Here is a 23,887-nt window from a genome sequence, read left to right on the forward strand (position 1 = left end):
TTGTCTCAACAAGACGTCAAGCTTTGTATGAAAATAGACTGTAGGCATTGAAGAAACACTGGTTGGAGTGATGTTTTGCTGTCGCTCCAATCAGCTGACCGTACTCTACCATCTTACTCTGGTAACTTAAGGGAAGGGTGCCAAAAATGGAACCGTTGGGGCTGATTCCTCATGGAAACACAAAAACATACATACTGTACCAAAACAAACTGTTCCACGGCTACGTTGCATCATCGCTGAATGTAAAGCCATTCATTTCACAATGACATTGACGTGTCAGTATTCACTGCTCTCCAAGCATCATGAGTTTAAACCAGTGTGGCGACAGCTGAATTATTGCAATGTCACAGTAAATCCGACAAACTCTGTGCTGTTTCACATTCTGCTGTCAGCTCACTCACTCCTCTCAATCCCCTTCTCCACACCTCTGATCCCTCACCGTCCCCCGTCTTTCCTTCTCTCCATCATCCCCTCTCCGCTCCCAGGCCTCGTTGACATTAACCTGGAGCACTCACTTTTTCCCATGGTTCTCCATGTTGCTCTCCACATGTCAGGGTGGGAGGCTTTATGGTCCACATCCATCAGCGTCACGTGCCAGGATTTATGGGAGATGGAGTCCAAACCTGATCACTCTGAATCAGTCTTGCTGAAACCGACCCCTGGGCCGCTGTGGGATGTAATGGATGATCATCCTTGCCACGCCACGCCGCCCCCGCCCCCACCGACTCACCACACTGCTTCCTTCACTTCCTTTTCCTTCGACCACTATCCTCCCTCCTCCTTTCTTCTCTCGTGTTTTAACTCTTCTCCACGCATCTAGTCCTTTACTGTGACCCAGGTGGGTCATCCTGGTGATTCATTCAAACCTGTGGGGGATTTAGTTACCAAAACTTAATGAGGCAGCCTCAATGGAGTCTGCACATACACTTGCACAGACATAAGCTCATCATTTACTGCCATGTGTGTGGGTTTTATTTGGCCTAATTTATCACGACACCAGTGGCAGCTGGTGAGAGTTTTACTGTTAAAATACAAGGAACAGTGTTTGCTTGATATCGTGTTTTGGAAAAATAAATCATTTCCATTGTGCAAAATACAACAGTTCTTACAGTGTACAGTTCTATTTTTATTGCCATTTCAGTAACCTGCTGCTGCTACAGATCATAACACCTAACATTATTTTGGCTATTATTTTGAATAGATAAACCAGACAGTTAAGCAAATGAATCAAAATATAATTGTATGCATGTGTAATTCTTAAGTAAAATGCAAGAAAAACTTCAGCAAATGTATTTGGTGACGCCAAAATATTATCTCCCACCACAAATTTGTGAGTTGTCTGTAGGAATGACACTTCCAGAGGCTGGAAACAGCAGATGTTTGACGTACAGCTGGACAAACCTCGTTCACTGCTAGCTTTTCCTGGAAGTGTTCTCCTCTCAATCAGTTGTTTTTAGAGACTTAACCAAGTTTCCTGCATTTCATTGAGTTTGTTCCTTTCTACTTTTCCTCCTTCTCACAGCAAGGCTCCTTCAACTGTCTCTTGCCCTTCCACGTCCACTGACACTTGAACATAAACGTTGTTACGGGCACAGAAAAGCAGTGGAAGCTCCCATCTGTTGTATTGAAGGAGCGACCTGTGCCACTTTATAAAGAGAGTACATCACCTCTCAACTCGCAACTTCAGTCAAAGCAGAACATTTTAAATCTACATTTTTACTGCAGACTATACATTTTATACTCGAGAAGCAGAGAAGGGGGGGAATAAAAATCAGAGGTTGAGTTTAGGGTTGGGATAAATATCTGGGTTAGGCTCACACTCTAATCTGAGCGATACCTCGTGCATCTGTTAGGAGATGCTGTGGGACAGTGACAGCGTGGCAGTACATGACTCGCTCGGAATAAGAACGAGCTAACTCACCACACCAAAGCAAATGACAGGATTGTCTATTTGCAGTTGCTAAGCTACGCTGCTGTTTAGGGGAGCCAGTTCCATTTACTATGATAGAGATTAAAAGTCAACTTTCCAACAACAGAAAAAAAATAATAATAATCCGATCCACTGTGACAGCACTGCTCAAACAAAAAGCTAATCAAAGTGTGAGACATCACTTTCTTTTGAAGGCATCCAGGCCTGACAGAATTAATCAGCTGAGCCCCAGTGGTCTACATATAGAGCTGTGACTGAGGGAGTTGGAGGATAAAGGTCAACCTGTGTTCACTGGTTTACACCACGTTTTATTATAGAGTATTTGATATATTTACCCAACCTGTTCACCTTCTAACCTGCGTCTATATATACCTGGTTATCTAAAAGTCGTACTGTAAATGCACAGCTACACACACACTCGTTTTTCAACTGGAAAACATGCAATAATGTTGCCCTGCGGCTCCAAAAAACAGGTCCAGACCATAATAAAGGCTTTACACTATGAAAGAAACACAGTAAGGCAGCTCTGACACCTTTGAGCCTCCCTCGACGTACACACACACATACACACAGGCGCTGTGCCTGGCCACAGGTCAGGAGAGCCTGTAACTCTCTGTAGTCCATGAGAGCAGAGCCGTTTGAACCTGTAATATGTTCCTCTCTCCCCTGGTGCCACTTGTTGGGGTTTTAGTGCTGGTGGAAATTACACCTGCTCTCTAGCCTGAGACCAGAGCTGGCACACAGAGAGAGACGGCGGAAACTGAGGATCACAAAACAGACAAACACACGAGCACACTGGTAAACCTTCGATGGAAGGACATCCAGACGGCAGCTGTATGACAAACGACAAGGGAGTGTGAGTGTGTGCATGTGTGATGTGCTGCATTTATTATCCCAACATCACTGATCAACAAAACATTTTATAGGAGTGCTTCACACACCATTAATAAACTGGTAAAAGTACAAGCAGCCCAAATAGCAATAACAGATTAACAGCCCTGCTCGGCTTCTACCAGGCAGCGCTGCCATACGGATAAACAGAATAAAGAATGTGGCCATGGCTTTACCAAGCAAACACAACAAGCTTTATCTCCATCATCACAGACCATTCACACTGGGCAAAAAAATCAATTTAAAGCTGAACTAATACTGGTTTTTAACCAGTGGAAATAATAACAATAGTGATGAAAAACAAACCTGGAATTTCACTGAGCAATATTGCGTTGATTTTATCCAGTTTCATTTCTGACGGATGCACATACAACCAACCACAAAGCGTATTTATGGATGAGTTATTGTTGATTTAATGTGGATGTGACATTAAAATTATTAAAATAAGCACATTTACAAACAATCAGAACTCTCTTCTTCAGTGGTGGTCAAACACAAGTATTTCTTTTCTTTTCCTTGTTACTGAGAATAATATCTACCATAATAAATACATACTGACACATAATGCCTTTTTCTGGATCATTTGTGAGGGTGCATCAAAATTCATGTCCAAATATTTTGCATGTCTTTTGTCTTTGGCATTTATTCAGTTGACCGTTGATGTGCAAAGGCCTTTAGTCATCGGTTCATCATCTAAATATTAAACAAAATGAAAACAACATCCAGCCTACTCTGAAAGTCAAATGTGAGCCGAGAGATAATCATTGATATGGGGAGGAGAGAATGAAACTAATAAAAAGGCAGTGTATCAAAGTATCTCAGTTAAGCATTAGTCACGTGAGGGCAACTATGCCACAACTCTGGTGTTCTCTAAATGAATCCCCCTCGTACCATGCTTGATTTATGGACCTGTAAAAACACACGTTGTTTTTAATCTACTGCTGCCTGAATCTGCCTCTCTAATGAAATGTGGATCTGTGTGTGTGTGTGTGTGTGTGTGTGTGTGTGTTTGATAATGATGTATGGGCTGAGGTCTGATTCTTTGAACATGAATTTTCCCTCTGATAAATATGCATTCAGTTACACAGACTGATTAAGCTGTAAAACAGTGTTAACTCTGTGTCAAAACACATACAAACACACACATATATACATACTTAAACACACACACACACACGCACAGGCACGTACAGGCACACAACTTCCCAGAAAAATAATGATAGCTGTGCCTGAGGCAGGATTGTTTGGATGCCTGGAGCGGTTCACTGATATCATTTCCATGAAACCTGACTGCAGAGGATATCCTATAAACACAAGACAAGACTCAAGTGACACAGCCATATCAGCAAAAGCTGAGTCGAGGCAAAAGTCAAAAAAGATTATTTGCAGCTTCAGCTGCAATTCGACACCAAAATACTGCAAAAAACACTGAAAATATACAATTAACAGAAAAGATATTGGAAATTGGAGAACATTTCATTAGAGAGAGCTGTTATACTTGAGTGGTGTTTCATTGACATATGACATAAACTCTATTCCCTGTAAGCACGCGGGGTCAAATGACTCGGAAATGCACGCAGGTTTTTATCGGCACTGGCTGCGATCGGCAGTGGTGGGAAAGCAAGACTCGGGTGAACACACTAATTCCTTCTTTGTCTTCTTTTATTTTGAATCCGCGCACATTCCTGCATCATTTTCACAGCAACGCTATAACGCACATTCATCTTCTGCTCATTAGAACTCAAAGAGCCATGAATGTTTGTTTTTACAACTCGTGACAGCTCGCAATATGTTTTCTTTCATAATTCAGATCACTTCAATGATTGACAGACACACAGTGGGTTAGTGGATGACACTGTTTCCTCACAGCAAGAGGGTCACACCAGTTTGAATCCAATTCCCGTGTGTGGGGGTTTTCTCAGGGTTCTCAATTCCAATACGACATAAGGAATCTAAAGTATAATTTTGAGACCAGGTGGAAAAAGATCATTGGGACGGAAATGATTGGAAATCAAAAAAGAGTGGAAAGAGGACAGATGAGAGGGTTTTGTGTGTGTGTGAGTGTGGGTTCTCCGGGTTCTCCGGTTTCCTCCCACAGTCCAAAAACATCAGCTTCAGCTCCAGCACAGACTTCATGTGGAGGACAAAACGACAGACCATAAATGAGTATGTGACATAGAGAGGGGCCGGAGCACTGAGCTCAATGTTGTCATTTTCTTCATCCACTTGTTTCCAGTGCTTTCATGACACAATTCACATAGTGAGTCACACACTAGCACTGATTTCTTAGAGCAACAGGACCCGGGTTTGCGTCCCAGCACGGCCTTTCTCTATGGAGTGTGTGTGTGGGTTTTCGACACTAAATCGACCACAGGTGTGAATGTAAGAGTGAGCGGTTGTTCGTCTCTGTGTGCTTGTCCTGCGATGGACCGATGGACCCCGTCTTTTCTAAGTCAACTCCAGGGACCCTGTGACCCTCATGTAGCAGTTGACTTGTAGACACACACTGGTGACAGTTGTGTGTCCTTCACCACAAACACCAGCTGACAACAGGCTACATACTATACATATACAGTCCTGCCATTCTCCCTTTTATCTCATCTCCATTAAGTGAAACACAATGAGACGTACTGTAGGCACCAAACATGAAACACACACACAGGAACTCATTAAGTTCCCATCTCATGCCTGAACAAGAGTTATGAAAGATGACGAGAGACAGCATCAGACAATTTCTATCTCATGGAGACATCAAACACAGAATTACATCTAATTAGCCTTTTGCATCTCCTATGAACTTTATCATCGGATCTGAGCGCTTGTGCTAATTTCAAACTGTGCTAAAGATGTTCAAAGAGCTCGGGGTAATACTAGATAAATGTTATAGCCATTTGCCAGATGGTTTCTGCATTCAACATTACTATGTTTGCTTGTTTGGCAGACGTCGACGAAGCCCGAGTCTATTTGGCTGCAGCTTATTACAATTGGCTCATCTCCTGATTTAAAACATTACAGTGTGTGCTGGACTTTGTCTCTCTGTGGTCAGCACTTCTCAGACTTCAATAAAAAACATTCTCTGCTGGCAGGGAGGGAAAAAATGAGAGGAAGAGTGAAGGAGATCCAAGCAACCTCTCACCTCTCTCATCATATAAGGAGCCCCTCTTCCCAGGGCTATGAGACCTCCTTCAGAGGAGGAGAGTGAAGGAGTGAAGGATGAGACTCTGTCAGGTTCAAACAACAAAGAGGTGCTGCCTTACACATCCTTCCACAACCTGTCCCCTTCAGTGGCACTGACATCATTTAAATCATTTAAATACTCCCCCAACATGACCTGTGGCGAGTGACCCGTCATTCTAATGCTCACACCTTCGTGTGAGACGGCTCCCGAACTGCTTATTTAGCAGAAAATACCACCCGGCTAACTATGTGATTTATTCAAAATTATTCCTCCACAGTGTTCCTTCACAAAGAGCGCTTGCCCATAGTTCACTGTGGTCCAGGCAATTAGGAGCAGAGCAGGCCACACCTCTTCAGGAGACGGAGCACCTGGCTGTAGCAGACAGACATAAGGAGGAGGAGGAGGAGAGTCGCAGCTTTTCATGACGGCCTGGAATAACTAAGGAGAGCAGTGAGGGAGAGTGAGGGAGTGAGGAATGCAAGCCTGGCACTTTAGGATTCATTTAGGTTCCCCCCATCTCCCTGGTCACTTTATTAGCAGTCTGGGAAGAGTGATGCATGTCCCACAGCTATGCAAAATGCATAATCAAGCATTTAAATACACACCATGTGGACCGGTGTGTGCGTGTGCAGTGACCATGCACGGGCATGCTCGCATGCATATAAACTGTACTTGTGACATGTATTATAAAGACACACACGCACGCACACACACACACACACACAAAAATGCTTACTACTGTAAAACCTCAAGGTATTCGACTCTTACAGTCTAACAGTCTCCACTCCACAAAGCCTCCTTTAGTATTCCCACAAGCTGCATTGTCACTGTCACCTGTGTAATGTAAAGAAATCCTCAATGGTATATTACAGTAAATCCTCTTGTAGTTCCAGAGCTTTGTGCGCTTGCTTGTCGGAGGAATCAGAGCCGGACAAATCTGAGAGGGAAAGGGGTTTTTCCTCATCAAATTTACATATAGCAATTCCACCTTCATTCCATCCATCCTCCGCCACGCTCTCCAGTGGCAAAGCTGATGTAGCACGTACTAGTTGGGGACGTGGGACCTTTTTATTCCCAGTTTACAGACAGAACACGGGCGGCAAACAAACATATAAATAAGTAAATAAAGAGAGATATGAGAGGGCCTCCCTGGAGAGTGGGACGTGTGATGCTAATAGATGAGGAAACAGGCCGATTTGCACAGTGTCTCATCCTGAAAATAAGGAACAGCCTCATTTCCCTCAATGATGCAGTGGATGGACCCGAGATTGGAGGAGAGAGGACTGGACGAGGCGGAAGCAGTGGCAGAATGTCAGTGTATTCAGGGACAACCTGGAAACCAGCTGCTTAAAGGGCCACTGGGTAAATTAAGAATAACAGCAATAAAACAGGTCACTAAAACTGAAATCAATGGATAAAAAAATGGAAAGAAACAAATGATAAGATACACAAATATTAGAATTTAGAATTAGTTCTTTTTGCACACATAGCAATCAGTGGTAGTGACTTTGACCTCTGCATTTAAACCATCTTTTTTACACACACTTATCTGTGCCCGGGGAGCGATGGGATTAACTGTCCTAGTATTTAAACCAGCAACCCCTGGTTACAAGCCCAATTCTGACACAGCATAAGAAACATGCAATACGGTATAAGGAAACTAAAGTTTCTTATTAAATCATATATCATCATTAGATTAAATCTTAAAGTTTAATCTTGTTTTTATTCTTAACCTTTTGTTTCTGAGCCAAGTTTAGTTCTCATGTTTCCTGTAAATGCTCAAGTACACCAGTTTCCCTCTTTTCCATAAAAAAATCCCTCTCATTTTTCCACTTCTTTACATTTTTGGAACTGATTTTCAGATATTTCTGTCCTTTTTCCACTTAGTCTCAAAAATGTAGTCCGTATCGCATTTTCCCTATTCAGAAATATATGTAATAATATTATATTGTATATAATAATTTCCCCACTGTGGGACAAATAAAGGATCTTATCTTAAATTATCTTATCTTACTTACTCTTAATTAATCGCTGTAAATGTTTTGTCAAACAGTTAAAACAACCTCTGATTTTCCTTAAATATTAATATTTTCTGGTTTCTTTGCTCCGTATGACAAAGAAATCATTATATTAATACTATATTATACTTTTGGTTTGTAGACAAAACAAGACATTTGAGAACATCATCATTTCATGGTTTTATGGCCCAAACAAGTACTCGATTAATCGAGAAAATAATAGACATTTTTCCATTATGAAAATAATCATTAGTTGCAGCCCTAAGCTGCTGCCTTGTTTTTTAGGCAAAAGAAGGAAGGAAATTAGCTCGTGTGCATTCACGTGGTGTTGTAACATCTGATGTGGTTGTGAAATCACAAGCTAAAAAGGTCAAGTCCTGCAAGATAGAAGTCCTAAAAATTATGACTTGGCAACAGTGAGGAGTGATCCAGACCCGCTCACTATCCTGAGAAATGGGCTGCCATTTCCTGACTCATTAAGGGAGAAAGACGAAGTCGAGGGGGGTGAAAAGTGTTACACAATCACCGGGTGAGTGGAGGGGGACACAAATCTTTCACCGTTTTTTGGGAAAGATTAAAGAAAATGTGAGAAAATGGCAGGAAGCGAGGGAAGAGAGGGGAAGAGTGACTAAAAGAGCAGCATCCTGAGGCCCTGGAGGAGACTACAACCACCAGGTCAGCATTTCACATGTGTCACTTCCTGTTGGTCTTAGCAGGACGAACACGGCATGGCATGGTGACCAGAAGGGCCACGAGGCCTGTCAGAGTGACACAGGAGGTTACGCACGAGGCAAATAGACAAATGCATCAACACACACACACACACACACACACCACCACCTTTCCTCTCAAAACAAGCTTGACTCAGGTTAGACGTCGAGCGAGTGTGACTAACAAAGGCGTCATCATGAAAATAGTCATGGAAGATATTGTTTTTCTCGAGGAAATGTGGAACACAACCAGAACTTGTGACCTTGCATGGCTGTACCATACTGTACGTATGAAGGCTGGGATGCATGTGACGTAAATCAAAGGCTATAAGCAGAAAAAAGTCAGTTTATACATACACTATATATATATAAATATACAAATTTTCTGCACTTTTATTCTGATTCTGTTTGGTCTTAGTGAATAGAATCGGTGCAGCATTATTAGTATGCCGCATTGTTAATCTGAGCTCTGTCAACTAATACTATCAGACTTGACTGTAGGAGCGTTTATGTGTATACACAAGGAGTGCAGGGACGGACGGGGACAATAACTGTTTTTATTTTAATATTTCTAGTTGACACTTCTCTGCATTTTCAGTCACTTCTTTGCTTGTTGCTTGTTTAAAAGCATTACATTTAATTCTACTTTGACTAACATACACATAGTTAATAAAAAAAGGAAGTTTGGTAAAAATCTCTCATGTTTTAAACTCCAACTGAATGGAATCGGTTACCTTTAAATATCCGTTCTTTGTCACTATTTGGTTTATTTAAAAAAGTATAAATAGTGATCATCCTTACTATATCTAGTCTTTGTAACTTGTGTCTCTTTTTTATTTCTTTGTTGGTTTGGTCCATCGTCTGGTAAAGTGTTTTGTTTCCTGGTGGTTGTTTGCTTTATAATTATTAGGTACAATGTCTGTATTTCGAGGTTGTTCTTTGACCACAAATGTCACCAAAAGAAGAAGGAGAAGAAGCCACTCTTCACCTCCACGCTCACCCTACCACAGACTGAAAAAGAATGGACTTCCGGGTATAAAATCTCACTTTAAACGTTGTCGGACAGACCCAGTCTGAGTTCCAGGAGTGCATCACTCGTGGGAGACTAACAAAATGCAAGACGCTAAATACAACTGTGTAACCGAGCGCTAAGACTGTCACAAAAGTAGAGGACGGTGGACTGAGAGCAATCACTCAAACAGCATCAGGAGAAACATCTTAAACTCTGACCTCGAGAGGACACTTCTGTGTCATGAATAGACACATTGTATGAAGAAGATGAGGACGCTTGAGAGAGCACAGGTCATCACCTTTAAAGGAGAACACTGGACGTCTGTGAGTAATTGAGTCAATTACTTGGGTGTCACAGCACACTCCGCTGACAAAGACTGGAAACTGCAGTCATACGCACTAACTGTGAGTAAAACAGAGGAGCAGCTCCATAATAATATGAGTGCAGGAGGAGATAATCATTTTCTTCTACATACTTTTAATTGGCCTTGATGTCGCTTTAGTTTAGCCTGGATTTGTTTTTCTGTTATAGTGCAGACAAGTTCATCTGTAGTTCACAGGGAAGGATCCATGTTTTGAACTTCAATACGCTATTAAACGACATTAAATCTGTTATTACAAGCTTCAGTATTGAGATTAAAAGTTGCAATTAATTGTGATTAATCACAGCAAATACTGTGATTAATCAGTTGATTTAGTCTTTTCAGATTGTGAGGCAGAGGGGATGAGTGTGTTCTCTGTCTGGTTTTCATACCTAGCAGAGAAACTGTCTGTCTGCCATTTTGAGTGACCACTGTTTATCGTCTCTCGGCCGGCCTGTCTGTCTGTCTCACTCCGTCTCTCTGGCCCGTGTTAAAGCTACTGTTTGACATTGCAAGCAGCAGGCTTTTTTTTTTTTTTCTCCCAGCAGCCTCAGTGGACACTGAGCTTTAGCCTAATTGGTTCCAGAGCAGACCCTGACAGAACTCTCCTCAGCGGCACACAGCCATATTAATACCCCCCACACACACACACACACACACACACACACACACACACAACAAAAACAAGCGCAGCAATCAGTGGCTAGCTCACTAATTAACGCCTTTACAAAGCATCTCATTAGCATGTGTTGTAGAGAGGGGCAGTAGGGGAAATAAGCATTTTGGATATTAAAAAAAACGAAAGAAATTTTAAAATAAGACCATGGCACGTGTGTGTGTGTGTGTGTGTGTGTGTGTGTGTGTGCGTGTATTCTATTCTACTCTATTTGGGGGCCAAGGGCCTTGTATGGCCCACACCAAGCAGTGGGCTTCATCTCCTGGGAGTCTACACAGCTCTCTGAGGGAGACGTTGGAGTCAAAGATAAGCAGAATTTTTAAAGGCAATCAGGAAAAATAAATCTCTGGTACGCAGGCAGCTCTTTGGTTGTTAACCAGCAACTTAACCCGCGTGTACTGTGAGCAGAATAGAGGAGACGTAGGTGTGAGGGGGTGCTGGTGGGATCATGACGTGCAGTTAAAGCTTAGGGCAAAGGTCAACAACTGCAGTGCTCCCTGAAGGACTCCACAATATTATACAGCACATAATCTGGAAAATTACAAAGTACATTATTCAAAGTTTCACCACATCTATCCGCCTGTGTGTGTTTTTGGAGCATATGTGTATCACACTTCACTCTCTGCATTTTATCTTTATTCATCTTCCCACCTCCTTCTGCTCTCCCTCCATCTCTCCCAGCACCCATCTGCTGCTTAATCCCCCACTGGTTTTTACTGTGGCTTCATCGCAGCCTGTAAAAACAGCCGCCTTTGAACCCTATAAAAGCAACCAGCATCAGGCTTATTGTAAAACACAATCATAAGGTAAATGTTTATCCCCTCTCTGCCACTCTAAACTCCCCTAATGAGCCTGCTGGAGGGAGTTTCACCTCACAGCTCGAGTAGAGGCAGAGGAAAACAGCACATTCTGCTCAGATTAGACCTACAGCACACACGCAGCAAAAGCCCCATCATCAACACCGAATGGCGAAAACATAGCAATAAACTCATTTCATTACAGAAAAGTTTAGCAAACACACTGTTTCTACAAGCTCCATTGGGCCAAACAAACTACATAATGGCAAGAATGAATGAACAGCTACATTAGCTAAATATAGAAGCAAACTAGGAATGACAGATGATATATTAATCAATTCATTGCTGTTAACAACTTGACTTATTAATGATTAATTAAGTAACTGACAAGTCTGCGTGTGATTTCTCTGGTCCTCACATGCTGTGTAATTAAGACTCACACCAACATACACCAAAAACACTAGCATAATATCAGAGCATCACAGCATCAACATCTGACGGCTCGACTCTACACGGTTCGGTTGGTTTTCTATTACAATATAGTACCTCCTCAATGTGGGCGGAGTCATCACAGCTCAGCTGCATCAAAGCGCCGTGACTTTGTTTTATACGCGACACTAGTTGCAAACTAGTGACTTGTAAAGCAGTTGTTTTCAGTGTAAGTGAATCATTTTCATGGCAAATGTTGGAGATTCACAAAAGTTCTCGGGATTTTTAAGTCTTTTTAATTGATCTACAGTTCGACATTGTTCGGTTCGATTCTTGTATCAGACGTCCAGTGACGGCACTCTGACCGATCAGTGGCCGGTGTTGACGTCATGCGTATTATCAGCTCAGCTCAACTCACAATTCTACACTTATACAAACATACTTATTAGGAGAATATTCACTTTCTGCCAATAAACCCTCCTGAATGTTGCATAGTAGACCTTTAACGATGGGCTTTTTCAAGCGTTACATGTTAGTGTTTTTCTACATGAACGTCACATGAGTAATATGTTGCTAAAAAATAAGCTTAAAATCCAAAAACAAAAAAAGGTAAGACTTTCTTTATTGTTAGTGATAACCAACTATTGCTAATTAACTAATTAAACTATTAGTTAAGGAAAATGCCTGCGCTACAACCCTAAAACAAGGGCTGGGCAATAATTAAACAACAATACAGTACATATCCTTATACTTTCTTTCAATTTCAATATAACATAATATTTATGCACTATGCAAAGACACTTTCAGGGACAACATATAATTGCTATTAAATGCTTTGTCTAATATTAGTAAAAATGTTTGTTGTTTTCTGTCTATGAAGAATTCTAAATTTGAAAATTCTATGTGAGATGTGATTTTATCACAACGATGGGTCATAGCCACTGATGTGAAACTGTCTTCATGTCTTCTTGGCCATGTCAAACATATTCTCATACTCGTCGTAGTAACCGTGCAGGGGAGATTTCTTCCAGGAATTCCGTGTCCAGTGAATTGTTCTGTTTGTTCTGTGGCCGTTCCTGGCAGACCACAGTATGCTTTCCTGGGAAGGATAAACCCTGACCTTGCTCTTCCCAACAGCTCGTGGCCGTTCTGACCTGCCCATTATCCATCTGCGACCTCCCCATTATACCCACTGTCAGAGCACAGTGCTGCACTGAACCACTCCGCCCCGCACTGCGGATGAGCCATCACTCTCTCCTGTGAACGGCAGCGCTGTAGCCCACACAGCCACAGACGCGCGGAGAGTCCGAGAAATAGAGAGTTCAGAGTAATCGTGAGCAGGTAGTTAGAGGTCAGAGGTCGTGTGCAATCGGGACAGCAGTTCCACTCCTGGCAGCCGGAGCGGAACTCTGAGAGAGACCTGGAAGTAGATATGATGACCTTTTGTACAGAGGACCCCAAAATATACCCTCTTATCAAAATGACCTTAACGTAGGAGCATGGGAAGGCGAGCAGAGCCCATCCATCATCTTAAAGATTAATCCTCCTCTCTATTCTTCTCCTCAATCTATTAATAATGTCGCCAGAGGGGAGAATTTGCGGCAAAGATTTATTCTGATATTGTGACTTTTATTCATTAGCCTATAACAGGGGGGGATTCCTTGAAAAGGAAATATGGCGTGAGCTTAGGGAATGCAAATTCACTACTTGTGCTCCATTTGAACGATACAGAACTCCATTAACTCGGCCTCTATTAAATTTGCTGACATTCTGCCCCATCGCATGCCCGTGTACACCACAAATAGGGGAGAATTATCATTTATGCCGGAGAGGTCACCGATCATTTAATCCTCTGAAAGAATTCCAAACAGCGATCACTCGTTAATTAACGAAACATTTAACAACGGCGGTGGACAATGCTGTGGCAGGTGTGAAGCTTAGAAAATCAATTTGACTACAAACTCTGGTACTTGGGTCAGAGCTTTTCCTCACTCGTTTAGACAAAGCAGTTACATTAATAGATCTGTACACTGGATTTCACACTGCGGAGCAGCACTGACAGCCCCAGGGGCGTACTTCAATTAGAGACTTGGGTGAGTTGAAACACTGCAGATCTACTCTCGCTCAAAGGCGTTTGTCTCCCTCTCCCTCTTTTCCACCCTCTCAGCCTCTCTCTCTCTCTTTCTCTCTCCCTCTCTGTCCATATCTGCACTGAGCACTCACTCTCCTTCCTCTTCAAGTCCTGCTCTCTGTAATCAACCCAGTGCTAATGGCTTATTCTTTCTGCTCCAGCACCCACATTTCACTTGTTTATTTTCCCACACTCGTAAATCTGGGGACACGTCACAAGCGCAGCGATATTAGAGCAATAATCTCAGGTAATTATCAGATGCCCTCTCTCACTCGCTCTCTCTCTCTCTCCATTTCCTCCCTCACTTTAACTCTCTCTTTTACTCCCCCCTCTTTCTTTTCCCAATGACGCTAAAACACAAACAAAGAAAGTTTCTTCACCTTTTTCCTGAGAAGTAAATATGCAGATTTTGAGACCATGAACTCTCAACCTCAGTCAATTAATAAGTGTATGGATAATAGAGGAATGTATCTCATAATGACAACAAGGAAGTTAATGTAGAACTAAACAAAGGTGTGTAACGAATGGATATGGATATACAGAATGAACATATCAGGAGAACACATAAAATAAAGTATTTCATAATTATACTACGTAATACTCTGAGGATACTGATTTGTGGAAAATATCTAACCACAAATGATTTAAATTTAATTGGTCAAGTCAAGTTTAAATTCAATATTCACTGCGTTAATAGATTTAAAATATGATGAAATGTTACCACATAACTCATTGAAACTGCGTTGAAAAGCCGGAGAGCTTACAAAATTCAAACTGCTTCCAACATGTATGAATTACATATTTTTTAAAATGGTACAAAACATAAAACAATCAAAAAAATAGAGCCACATGAAAGCTCTGACGGTGTGGCGTAAATAATAACAGTAATAAAATCACAGGACCTTGAGTTTAGATAATCTCATACATGGAAATAGTCATATTTAGAACAATGTGCCATAAATAGCAGCCGTTATGATTCACTAATTGAGATTTGAAAATGATTGTAATGATGATTGTATTAATATAATGAAGTCCTGCCACTGTGCGACACCCTCAGGGTCAAAAATGTATTGTGTTTCCTTTTTTTTAAGCCTATTAAGAATGTCCTCAATGCAGCTACTGCTCCAGTCATGGATTAAAACATGTTTGCTGTGCCAGGATCATGGCAGCACGACAAAGGTCTCACCTTTGACTAAAAACCAATTCGTTGGATGATTTTCTACTTTTGATCGTCGTCAAAAACATTGTTGTTGTGTGTTCTTGAAGGCGTGCTCGTCACTCACCCACTCCTGCTGGATGAGGCTAACAGCCTTGCTGGCCCGGGACAGGTTTCGACACGCCAGGATCACATGGGCGCCGTGTAGAGCAAAAGACCTGGCTGTCTCAAAGCCTGAGACAGAGACAGAGACAGAGAGGGAGACAGACAGATGAATACGAGAGAAATGCTTCAAAGATTAGTTTTTTATTTCTGAAGATAACTTTGATTCTCAGGGGTTGAATCTAATGGGGTGGTGGGGGTGAAAGTTAAAAAAAAAATCCCTATCAATTTTCCATATAATTTATTTCATAGAGTTACCCAGTGGTATAGGAGAGGGAGTTACTAATTTCTCTCTGAAGTGATGAAACTGACAGAATTATTGTGGTTCTGTTCTCGTCTTAAAGGAGAAAGTTTTTGGATGTGATCGTGAGCTCTCGAGATGCATCTCCTCTCAAACTGGCTGAGCGGGAGGGGAGGTCGGCCGTTAATTGTGCCGGTAATTGCACGGCGACGGCGGTAAATGATGAAAACATGACTCGTTATTGTGCGCCCGTCACGTGAACAATCGAGCAGACGTGACATTCAGACTGAACCTCGGTGTGATCTCTTCAAACATCAAAGGGCCTCCGATAAGGGGCGTCTTCTCCCATGAAACGAGGTCCGCAGATACGCGGAGGATTTATCAGCGCGAGACTACTTCATGGCTCTATCCACATCATGTAGTCACGATAAAACTGACAAAAACCCAAGATAGACGGAGAGAAGTTCATTTCTAAATTACAAGTCTAAATGGGTCATTTCCACCCGTAGGTTGAATTAATTTATGAGATTAACTTTTTTTTCCCTTCACCGTATTTTTATTTCCTTTGACATTTACTATCCTTCAAAGTGTCGTGGAAAAGTTCAACGGCACGGAGCGCTCGCACAATCTCTCACGCCCACCTCCACAGCGAGGAGTCCTGATTGACAAACTGACGGCAACAATAAGTGATTGTGGCAAAGAGGTTCTGAGAGGCAGAGTGTATCAGAGGGTGGATTAATATGAACTGTAATTAGATTATATGTCTTAATCTGATTTTCATTAACAGCAAAACTGGGAGGCCTAATTGTGAGGAGAGTGTTAGGGACTAATATCTATTAAAACTCAAAATTGGAGTAGGATTGGAAGCCCTTTCTGACAAGTGAAGCATGGAATTAAATTATATGACACCTTATTAGGTGTAATGGAGGGGACTGTGAGCAGAGATTATTTCACTCAGAGGGAATGGAAATGAAAATAAAAACTCTCGGGGTAAATGTGTGCTTTTAAATCTGCAGGTGGAGCAGCAGGCTAATGTCATAAAAACATCACACAAACAGTCTGTGTTAGTTAGAAAAATAAAAATAGAAAAATGTGCTAAGTGCTAAGGATGAAGGTTACAGAGTTTATTTAGATTATCTGAACAGACAACCCCAAACATGTCACTTTAAAAGCTTCTTTTCTGCTTTTTTTCTTCAGGCTTTATACACTGCAGAAGACTGCTGGTAAACAACAACACCTCACTCTCACTTGTTGTGTCTACAAACCATGAAAGTGGAATTAATCAACGCTGGTGTTTTCCATAATGGAGAACAAATTAGAATATGGCAGCAACAACAGCAGCAGCAGCACCGGAGCCGTGTATTTCCAATGAAAAATAACAAGGGCTTGACATTAATTGTGAAATAACGAGAGTGGCGTCGCTGTAACAGAGACACCCCGCCCTCTCACCCGTGTTTGCCGGCAGAGAGGGCCGCAGTGAAATTAGTTCCTGGTCAGGTGTACAACCGAGAGAATCTGTTCCAGCAATGTACACTGATGGTGGAACATGACGAGGGGTCACAGGGAGCTTTCTATTGCTCTGGTGAATCAGTAGACGCCATGAGCTGTTGTACAACACACAGGAGGGCCAAGCTAATGTGTTACGCTGTTCTGGTCTACCGGCGTCTTTTGAGCCACTGACGTTAACATGGTAGAAACGGAAATATAAGACGAAGAGGAGGAGGAGGAGGAGCAGACACGTAAATGTATTCTTTCTGATTAAGAACCAAAGCTGTTGGAAGTAATGAAGACATGAAGTGATCTTCTGCAGTGAGTGAGAGTGACACTGCAGTGGGGCACGCTGGTTTGGTACAGTACCATACCTACTTTGTGTTCCTATTAGTACCAAAGTAGCCCACAACCATTCCACTTTTCGGCACCCTTACCTTGGGGTACCGGAGTAAGATGGTACGGTACCAAACCAAACCGTACCATGATGGGAACACAACATATGTGACACACACACACACACACACTCGGAAAGAGAGAGGCTGTCTGTATGAGTCAGGACATTTGTGGGGGCTTCTCTGTGTTTTCAGTCAAGGAGGCAAGCAGTGGAATCAGACTTTGCCCACTCTTCAGTCTGAGAGGACCACTTTAAGGCTGCATTTACACTGCAGGTCTTAATGCACAATTCTGATATAACTGATTACATTGCCTTTTAAAAGTGAACAATATCTGAGATCCACATTTACACTGGTCTCGGGGACACAACCCACTGGGTGGGCGTGGCAGCTGACCTGAAAATAGTCAGTAGGCCAAAAATGAAGGTGAAAATGGTGTTACTATGAAATTTAGAAATCCTTGCTTAAAAATGCTTAAAAAGGCATGAAACCTTGAGCCCTTATCCTCCATTTCACAGGTTGAAAGAGTCATGTGATCGTAGTACTTTTACATCATTCCTCATTGTCACATTGTTTTCTAATTCATATCTGAAATACAGTGGAGGCCTGCCTCTGATCTGACAATATCTGAATCCATGTGATTTGTGTCACATGAGAGAAAAAGATCCTGTAGCTTTTATGCTTCCACCTTCCCTCAGTCGTGACGTAAATACCCACACGCAGCCTGGAGCGTCAAAACACTGCTACACTGACAGACACAGAGAGCGTGATAGGCTTAATCGTCAGGTTTGAGAAAGGTTATTTGTTTATATTTAATAGTAACCCACTACACATGGGGTCCATTTCAAATTGCACAATTTAAGTTCAAAGCTAAAAACTAAATAATACCTGATAGTATCCAAACATTGTTTCAAATGAGGGGAAAAAACAGAATGAATTTAGAGGAACAGAGTGTAAAGTAAATATCAGTGTATGAGTCAGTTTATTTAAACTGAAAATACATACATCATTAAATAGGTTCAAACAGACATTCACAAACAAACTGAACGGGGGTATGTGTAGATCGTCTCACTCTTTGTAATCTGTTTTTAATCTGTTTTTAATCTGTTTGCTACTTGTTCCCAGATTTAGTTCATACGACTATGACAACTGAAGGGAAAACCTTCAAAATGTACGTTTAACACTGAAGTTTAAAGTAAAGACGAACAATAGAGTTATCATCTGGTTAAATGCTCATTATTTCTCCATGTTATTGATTATTCTTGCCTTTATTGAAACGTTTCCCCCTCCCTTTTCTTTAACTTTGTCCAGATACATGTATCTATTCATTCATTCAAGCATTTTCAAATAGTTTAAGATGAATATGAGACAGTTTAGCCCATTCAATCCTTTATTTGTGCACTTGTTCAACCCTTAGATTCATAACGTGACAGAAATACAGTAAATGGCTCAGCTATTGTTGAAAATTTGCTTTACTGTGTGAGTATAATGTGTAAAAATGTATAAAAAAAAAAATGTGTAAAATGTCCATTAAGCAGTGAATGCGCTTCATGGTACATTAGGATCTTGGCCCTACTGATATCCCCCAATAATGAGTGTGATTTAGTGATTTCACGCTTTGTTTGTCCTCCCTGGCCCGCCGCCCCTCTCCGGATCCCCCTCGTACACAGGTGTATTGGCTCAGTGTAATGAGATCATTACCAGCCTCGTCAGTAAACGTGTTTATTTGGCAAACCGAGCCGCCTGCTCCTTCTCTCTCTTGATCTGCATCCAAAGAGGCATTTAACTAAAATAAGCTCCGCAGTACAATTGGACAAACAGAAGTCAATTCGGATCATTACAAGACCTGTGGGTAAACGTGTCACAATCTCTGTTCACCCACAGCTGAATTTGTGACGCAGAGAAAGCAACGCAGACCGTGAACACATAACACATCACTGCATCTCTGTTTAATATATGACCTTTTTTTAACTCGACTGCATGAAAATAGGTTGTGTTATCTTTTCAGACGCCATGAAAACTGAATGTGAAAGTAAATTCTGTTATTTGCAGGGGTGGGAATCACAGGATTACGTCATGATATGACACGATATGTGAGTCTAACTGAAGAAAACAAAAGGTTTTATTCTCTGTTTATTCACAACAAAGAGCAAAGTTTATGTATTGAACGTGGATGGAGCATCTGTTAACGTAGCCTTCTTCACCATTATCCCACTGTAAACTCCCTCTTCTTCAGCCAGGTAACTTCTGCCCAAGTTGTAGTGCAGTACGAGGCCGGACGGGATATGAAGCGTCACTTCTTTGTTTCACTCATTTAATGAGTTCACACAATAACGGACACTTGTTTATATTTAAATTCTAGGCACTGCAGCTTTCACTACTATATTATACTATACTATGAGCAGGGGTCTCAAACTCTAATGACACGGGAGTAGGGGGCTGGTCAAGTAAAAAAAAGTCAAACCTTTTGAGAAGAAGACATCTAAATAATAATATTTATACTTCACATAATCTCAAAATAAAAGTGTTTGCTTTCATATGGAACGATAAATATAATAATATAAACATATTTATGATGAAAAATGAACCTCTTAATTAAACAAACATACAGAAATAACTCATTATACGATATTAAGTGTTTCCAATAGTCATGTGTTGCAATTTTTAATTGACATACAACAGTGGAAAAATGGGACAATTAAATTGCTTCCCAAAGTCGGGGTCGGTACCCACAGATGGGTCAAGTGAGATTTCTATTGGGTCCCCAAACAAATTTGCTTTATTTTTTCCCCCAACCTTTTATTTCTGATGTATGTGTATATGTTTTAAATTACATCCAAAAGCACCATATTCCATCAATATCATGCATTTAGGATGGAGTCGGATCATTGTGTTAAGTCTTTCCTATCCCATCCCAAAGGTCTGGACTGTGGTGACCGATCCATGTGTGAAAATGATGAGTCATGCTCCCTGAAGCGCTCTTTCACAGTTTGAGCCTGATGACTCCTGGCATTGTCACCTTGGAATATGCCTGAAAAACGTGGTCATTCAGTATATTTAGGTTGTCAGCTGACTTCTTTTTTTGGACACATAACGTTGCTGAACCTAAACCGGACCGAACTGAAGCAAGCCCAGATCATAACACTGACGTCACAGGCTTGAACAGTTGGCACCAAATATGTGATTTCTTCTTTTCTTTCCTTTGGCTGGGCAGTGTAGAGTTGTAAACGTAAATCCTCACATTTGAGACACTGAAACAAAGGGGATCAGTTAATCAACTGATCTTTGCAGCTCTCATCGAAATATCAATTTACTGCTCAATATAAAGTAAACTACAGAGTGTCTTTTACTGTATATAGAAAGTAGTAAATAAGAGAGGAATGGAGTGATTTCAGACACAGTCTCACTCCTGACAATCTCCCTGATGAGTGTACCTGATCCTAGATCTTGTCCAAAGAAGTCAGGAGCAGTGCGACGCCCCCACACACACACACACACACACTTTGTGACTTTTAAGATCCCCTCTAATTCCCCTCCATTAGTCCAAGAGGAGGGAGATGTCACCCCAAAAGTGGGATGTATGGTTAGTAATTACAGCCCAAGGTTGAGCTGTTCCGGGTGAGAGCACTGGAGTGGTTCTATTACCCCTCCCTGTTCCCCTTTTGCCTCCATCCTACCCCCCCACTGCCACCGCACCATCCATGCAGCACCTATCCAGTATGCACCTGCCCCCCTCTCTTCCTCTGACCCTCTGTGTCAACCTCTAACTCCCTACACAATCTCATCATCATGGGCTCACAACGGCAACTCATGAAGTCAGACTGCCTCACCCTCACACACACTGAGACCAGTAAACTTGATAAACACACACACGCACAAGAATAAACACAGCCTACTCAAGCACACACATATGTATCTCCTGAGAATTAGGACTATTTCCACGTCCGTCATCAAAATCCCTCCCTCATCATGCAACTTTCATCCCCTCATCATCTGCACACAGTAAACTCCATAGCTCGATAAACTACTTGACTACACATAATAACCCACGAGCCAATATTATTTTACCTACATCCTTTAAAACACATATATGTGTATACTCTATCCTCTCTCTCTAACCACATCAGTTCTATTATATTAGAGCTGTAATCATTATTGAACCCGTCTGGCCTCCAGCATCATGCGCTGTGCACGTTACACCAGTTTGGGTGTGCGTATCAAACTTCATCAGAGGTTAATAAAGTTGAATAATTTTGACTAACCAACCATAACTGGTTCTCATTTTGCAGCTAATAAACACATTCATGGAGGAAAAGCAAATGCCCAGTGGAAAAAAAGATTTTAAAGATGTTTTTTATTTGGTTGCTACGTTACTTGGTATCAGTCCAATATTGGTCAAAATCCAACTTCATTGGATATTGGAAAACGACAAATGTCACTAAATGTAATAATGTGAACGGTTTAGTTCTTATTTATTCATATAGGCATTTGATGCCTATATGAATTGTGCGTCGACCGTGCCGACGCACAATGTTCTGGCCCGTCTGTCCTAGAGGATGTAAATACTCAGTACACAGTAAGAAGACAATAATTATAAAATAATCATAAAAATTGGAGCCTTTTCATCCTCATCAGTTAAATAATTGAATTCTTCATCTGTACCACTTTGAGTTTATTTCAATAGGTTTACAATGGAGTGTATGTGAACATCCATATCCTTTTTAAATATCAATTTTATTAAACCTCCTGCAACAAAAAGGTCAAATTCTTCATTTTAAGCCGCTCCAGTCGTCCTCTCCAAGTAAAATACGGAGCAAGTTTGTGCTCTCACATTTATTCCTTGCACTTTAGATCTTTTCGACATACAATACTTTCCTTCATTAAACAAGCATCAGCTTTTTAAACACACACACGCACACACAGCCTTGATGAGCTTCATCTCTGGTTCTAACTCTTTACACGCCTCACGACAGCCAATCATGCGTAAGGAGGATGACACGGTATCACTTTTTTGTGTCCGATAACACAAACTCAAGTATCTACCGGTACCAATACCAGTCCGATACAGTCATTTTAGATCTTTTAATCTATAAAGCAGTTAACGACACATTTGTGCCACTTTAAGTCTTTTCAAAGACACTATTCTTCAACTGCATAACATACATTCTTCTCCCATAAAGAAGGAATAAACAGCCAACATTACTCTAATACTAAAATACTGTTGCTGGTTTTTATTTAAATTGTTGCAGTCTGTGCATCATCAAACATGTGATATATAGGATTTTAGGATTTAGGACGATATCTGATCCACTGATTTTGAACAGTATTGGCTCGATACTGATATAGTATCAGCTCATCCCTGATCATGAGCACAGTTAGATCTCGGTCAAACAGCATGCTGCATGCTTATCGGCTCACTGATGCTGATGAGATCGACTCCTTAGGAACCAAAATTTGACATTGAATGACAACACGTTGGAAATCCCACATACTGATGTTCGATACTCAGCCTGAAGTTCTGTGGATACCATATAAGTATTTAAGTTTGATGCCCAGCCCTGAAGGAAGCATCGAGCCATTCCTAAAGCAGGACACGGAACACACACACACACACACACACACACACGATACTATCAGACCTTTGAATACAAACACAGATGTGTCACAGATGTCATCTAAACCACATGCAGCCACTCAGAGACACACAAACACGGGGACACAGGCACGGCATGCCACCCTCGCCGGGATCATCTTTTTATCCATCTAATTCCTCCATGCCATGAATAATGCATTTCCCTCCTTGCAGAGACTTGGGTTGAACGCATCGCTGCGTGGGTCTTTAAGGGGGTCCTTATTCATAAACAGCAGTGCAGTAAATACCAGAGCTTTGCAGCCAATTTAATGGCAGTTATGCTTAACAAATCTGCCTCAATCTAATGATCAGCCACAAAGCTAGGCTACGGGTTTAATCTGCACACAGAGGCTCTGCCAGCTCTGCGACTCACTGAATATGTTTAGGGATCTCTCCATCCAGAGAGAGGAGAGCACTGGCCTGACACTTAATCCTCCCAACACAACACTGGGATCAACAAAAACACAGCGCAATGTTAGTCTTTCATGAATAACATTCCAAGTCCTAAAACACTGTGGAGACGATGCATAAAAAGACTACAACATTATGAAGCGCTCTTTTTCCAAATCCTTGTTATTTCCCACCCGGGCTGCCTGCGTCTTCTCCGCGTCTTGTTCCAGCATTGACCCTTCGTGCCATGTGGAATTCAGTACATGCATTTAGATTGAGTAGAGCTTTGC

At 41.5% G+C, this 23,887-nt stretch overlaps 1 protein-coding gene across 1 annotated transcript in view; it reads right to left on the bottom strand.

Annotated features, from left to right (window-relative positions):
- wwox (WW domain containing oxidoreductase) overlaps positions 1 to 23,887 on the bottom strand; it is a 59,683-nt gene that overhangs the window by 27,764 nt on the left and 8,032 nt on the right. Inside the window, exon 5 of the mRNA XM_044036084.1 lies at positions 15,417 to 15,523. Coding sequence (XP_043892019.1) covers positions 15,417 to 15,523 — 107 coding nt within the window. The remainder of the gene's footprint in view (positions 1 to 15,416; positions 15,524 to 23,887) is intronic.

Source organism: Solea senegalensis, linkage group LG10 (assembly GCF_019176455.1).
Source record: "Solea senegalensis isolate Sse05_10M linkage group LG10, IFAPA_SoseM_1, whole genome shotgun sequence".
Taxonomy (NCBI): domain Eukaryota; kingdom Metazoa; phylum Chordata; class Actinopteri; order Pleuronectiformes; family Soleidae; genus Solea; species Solea senegalensis.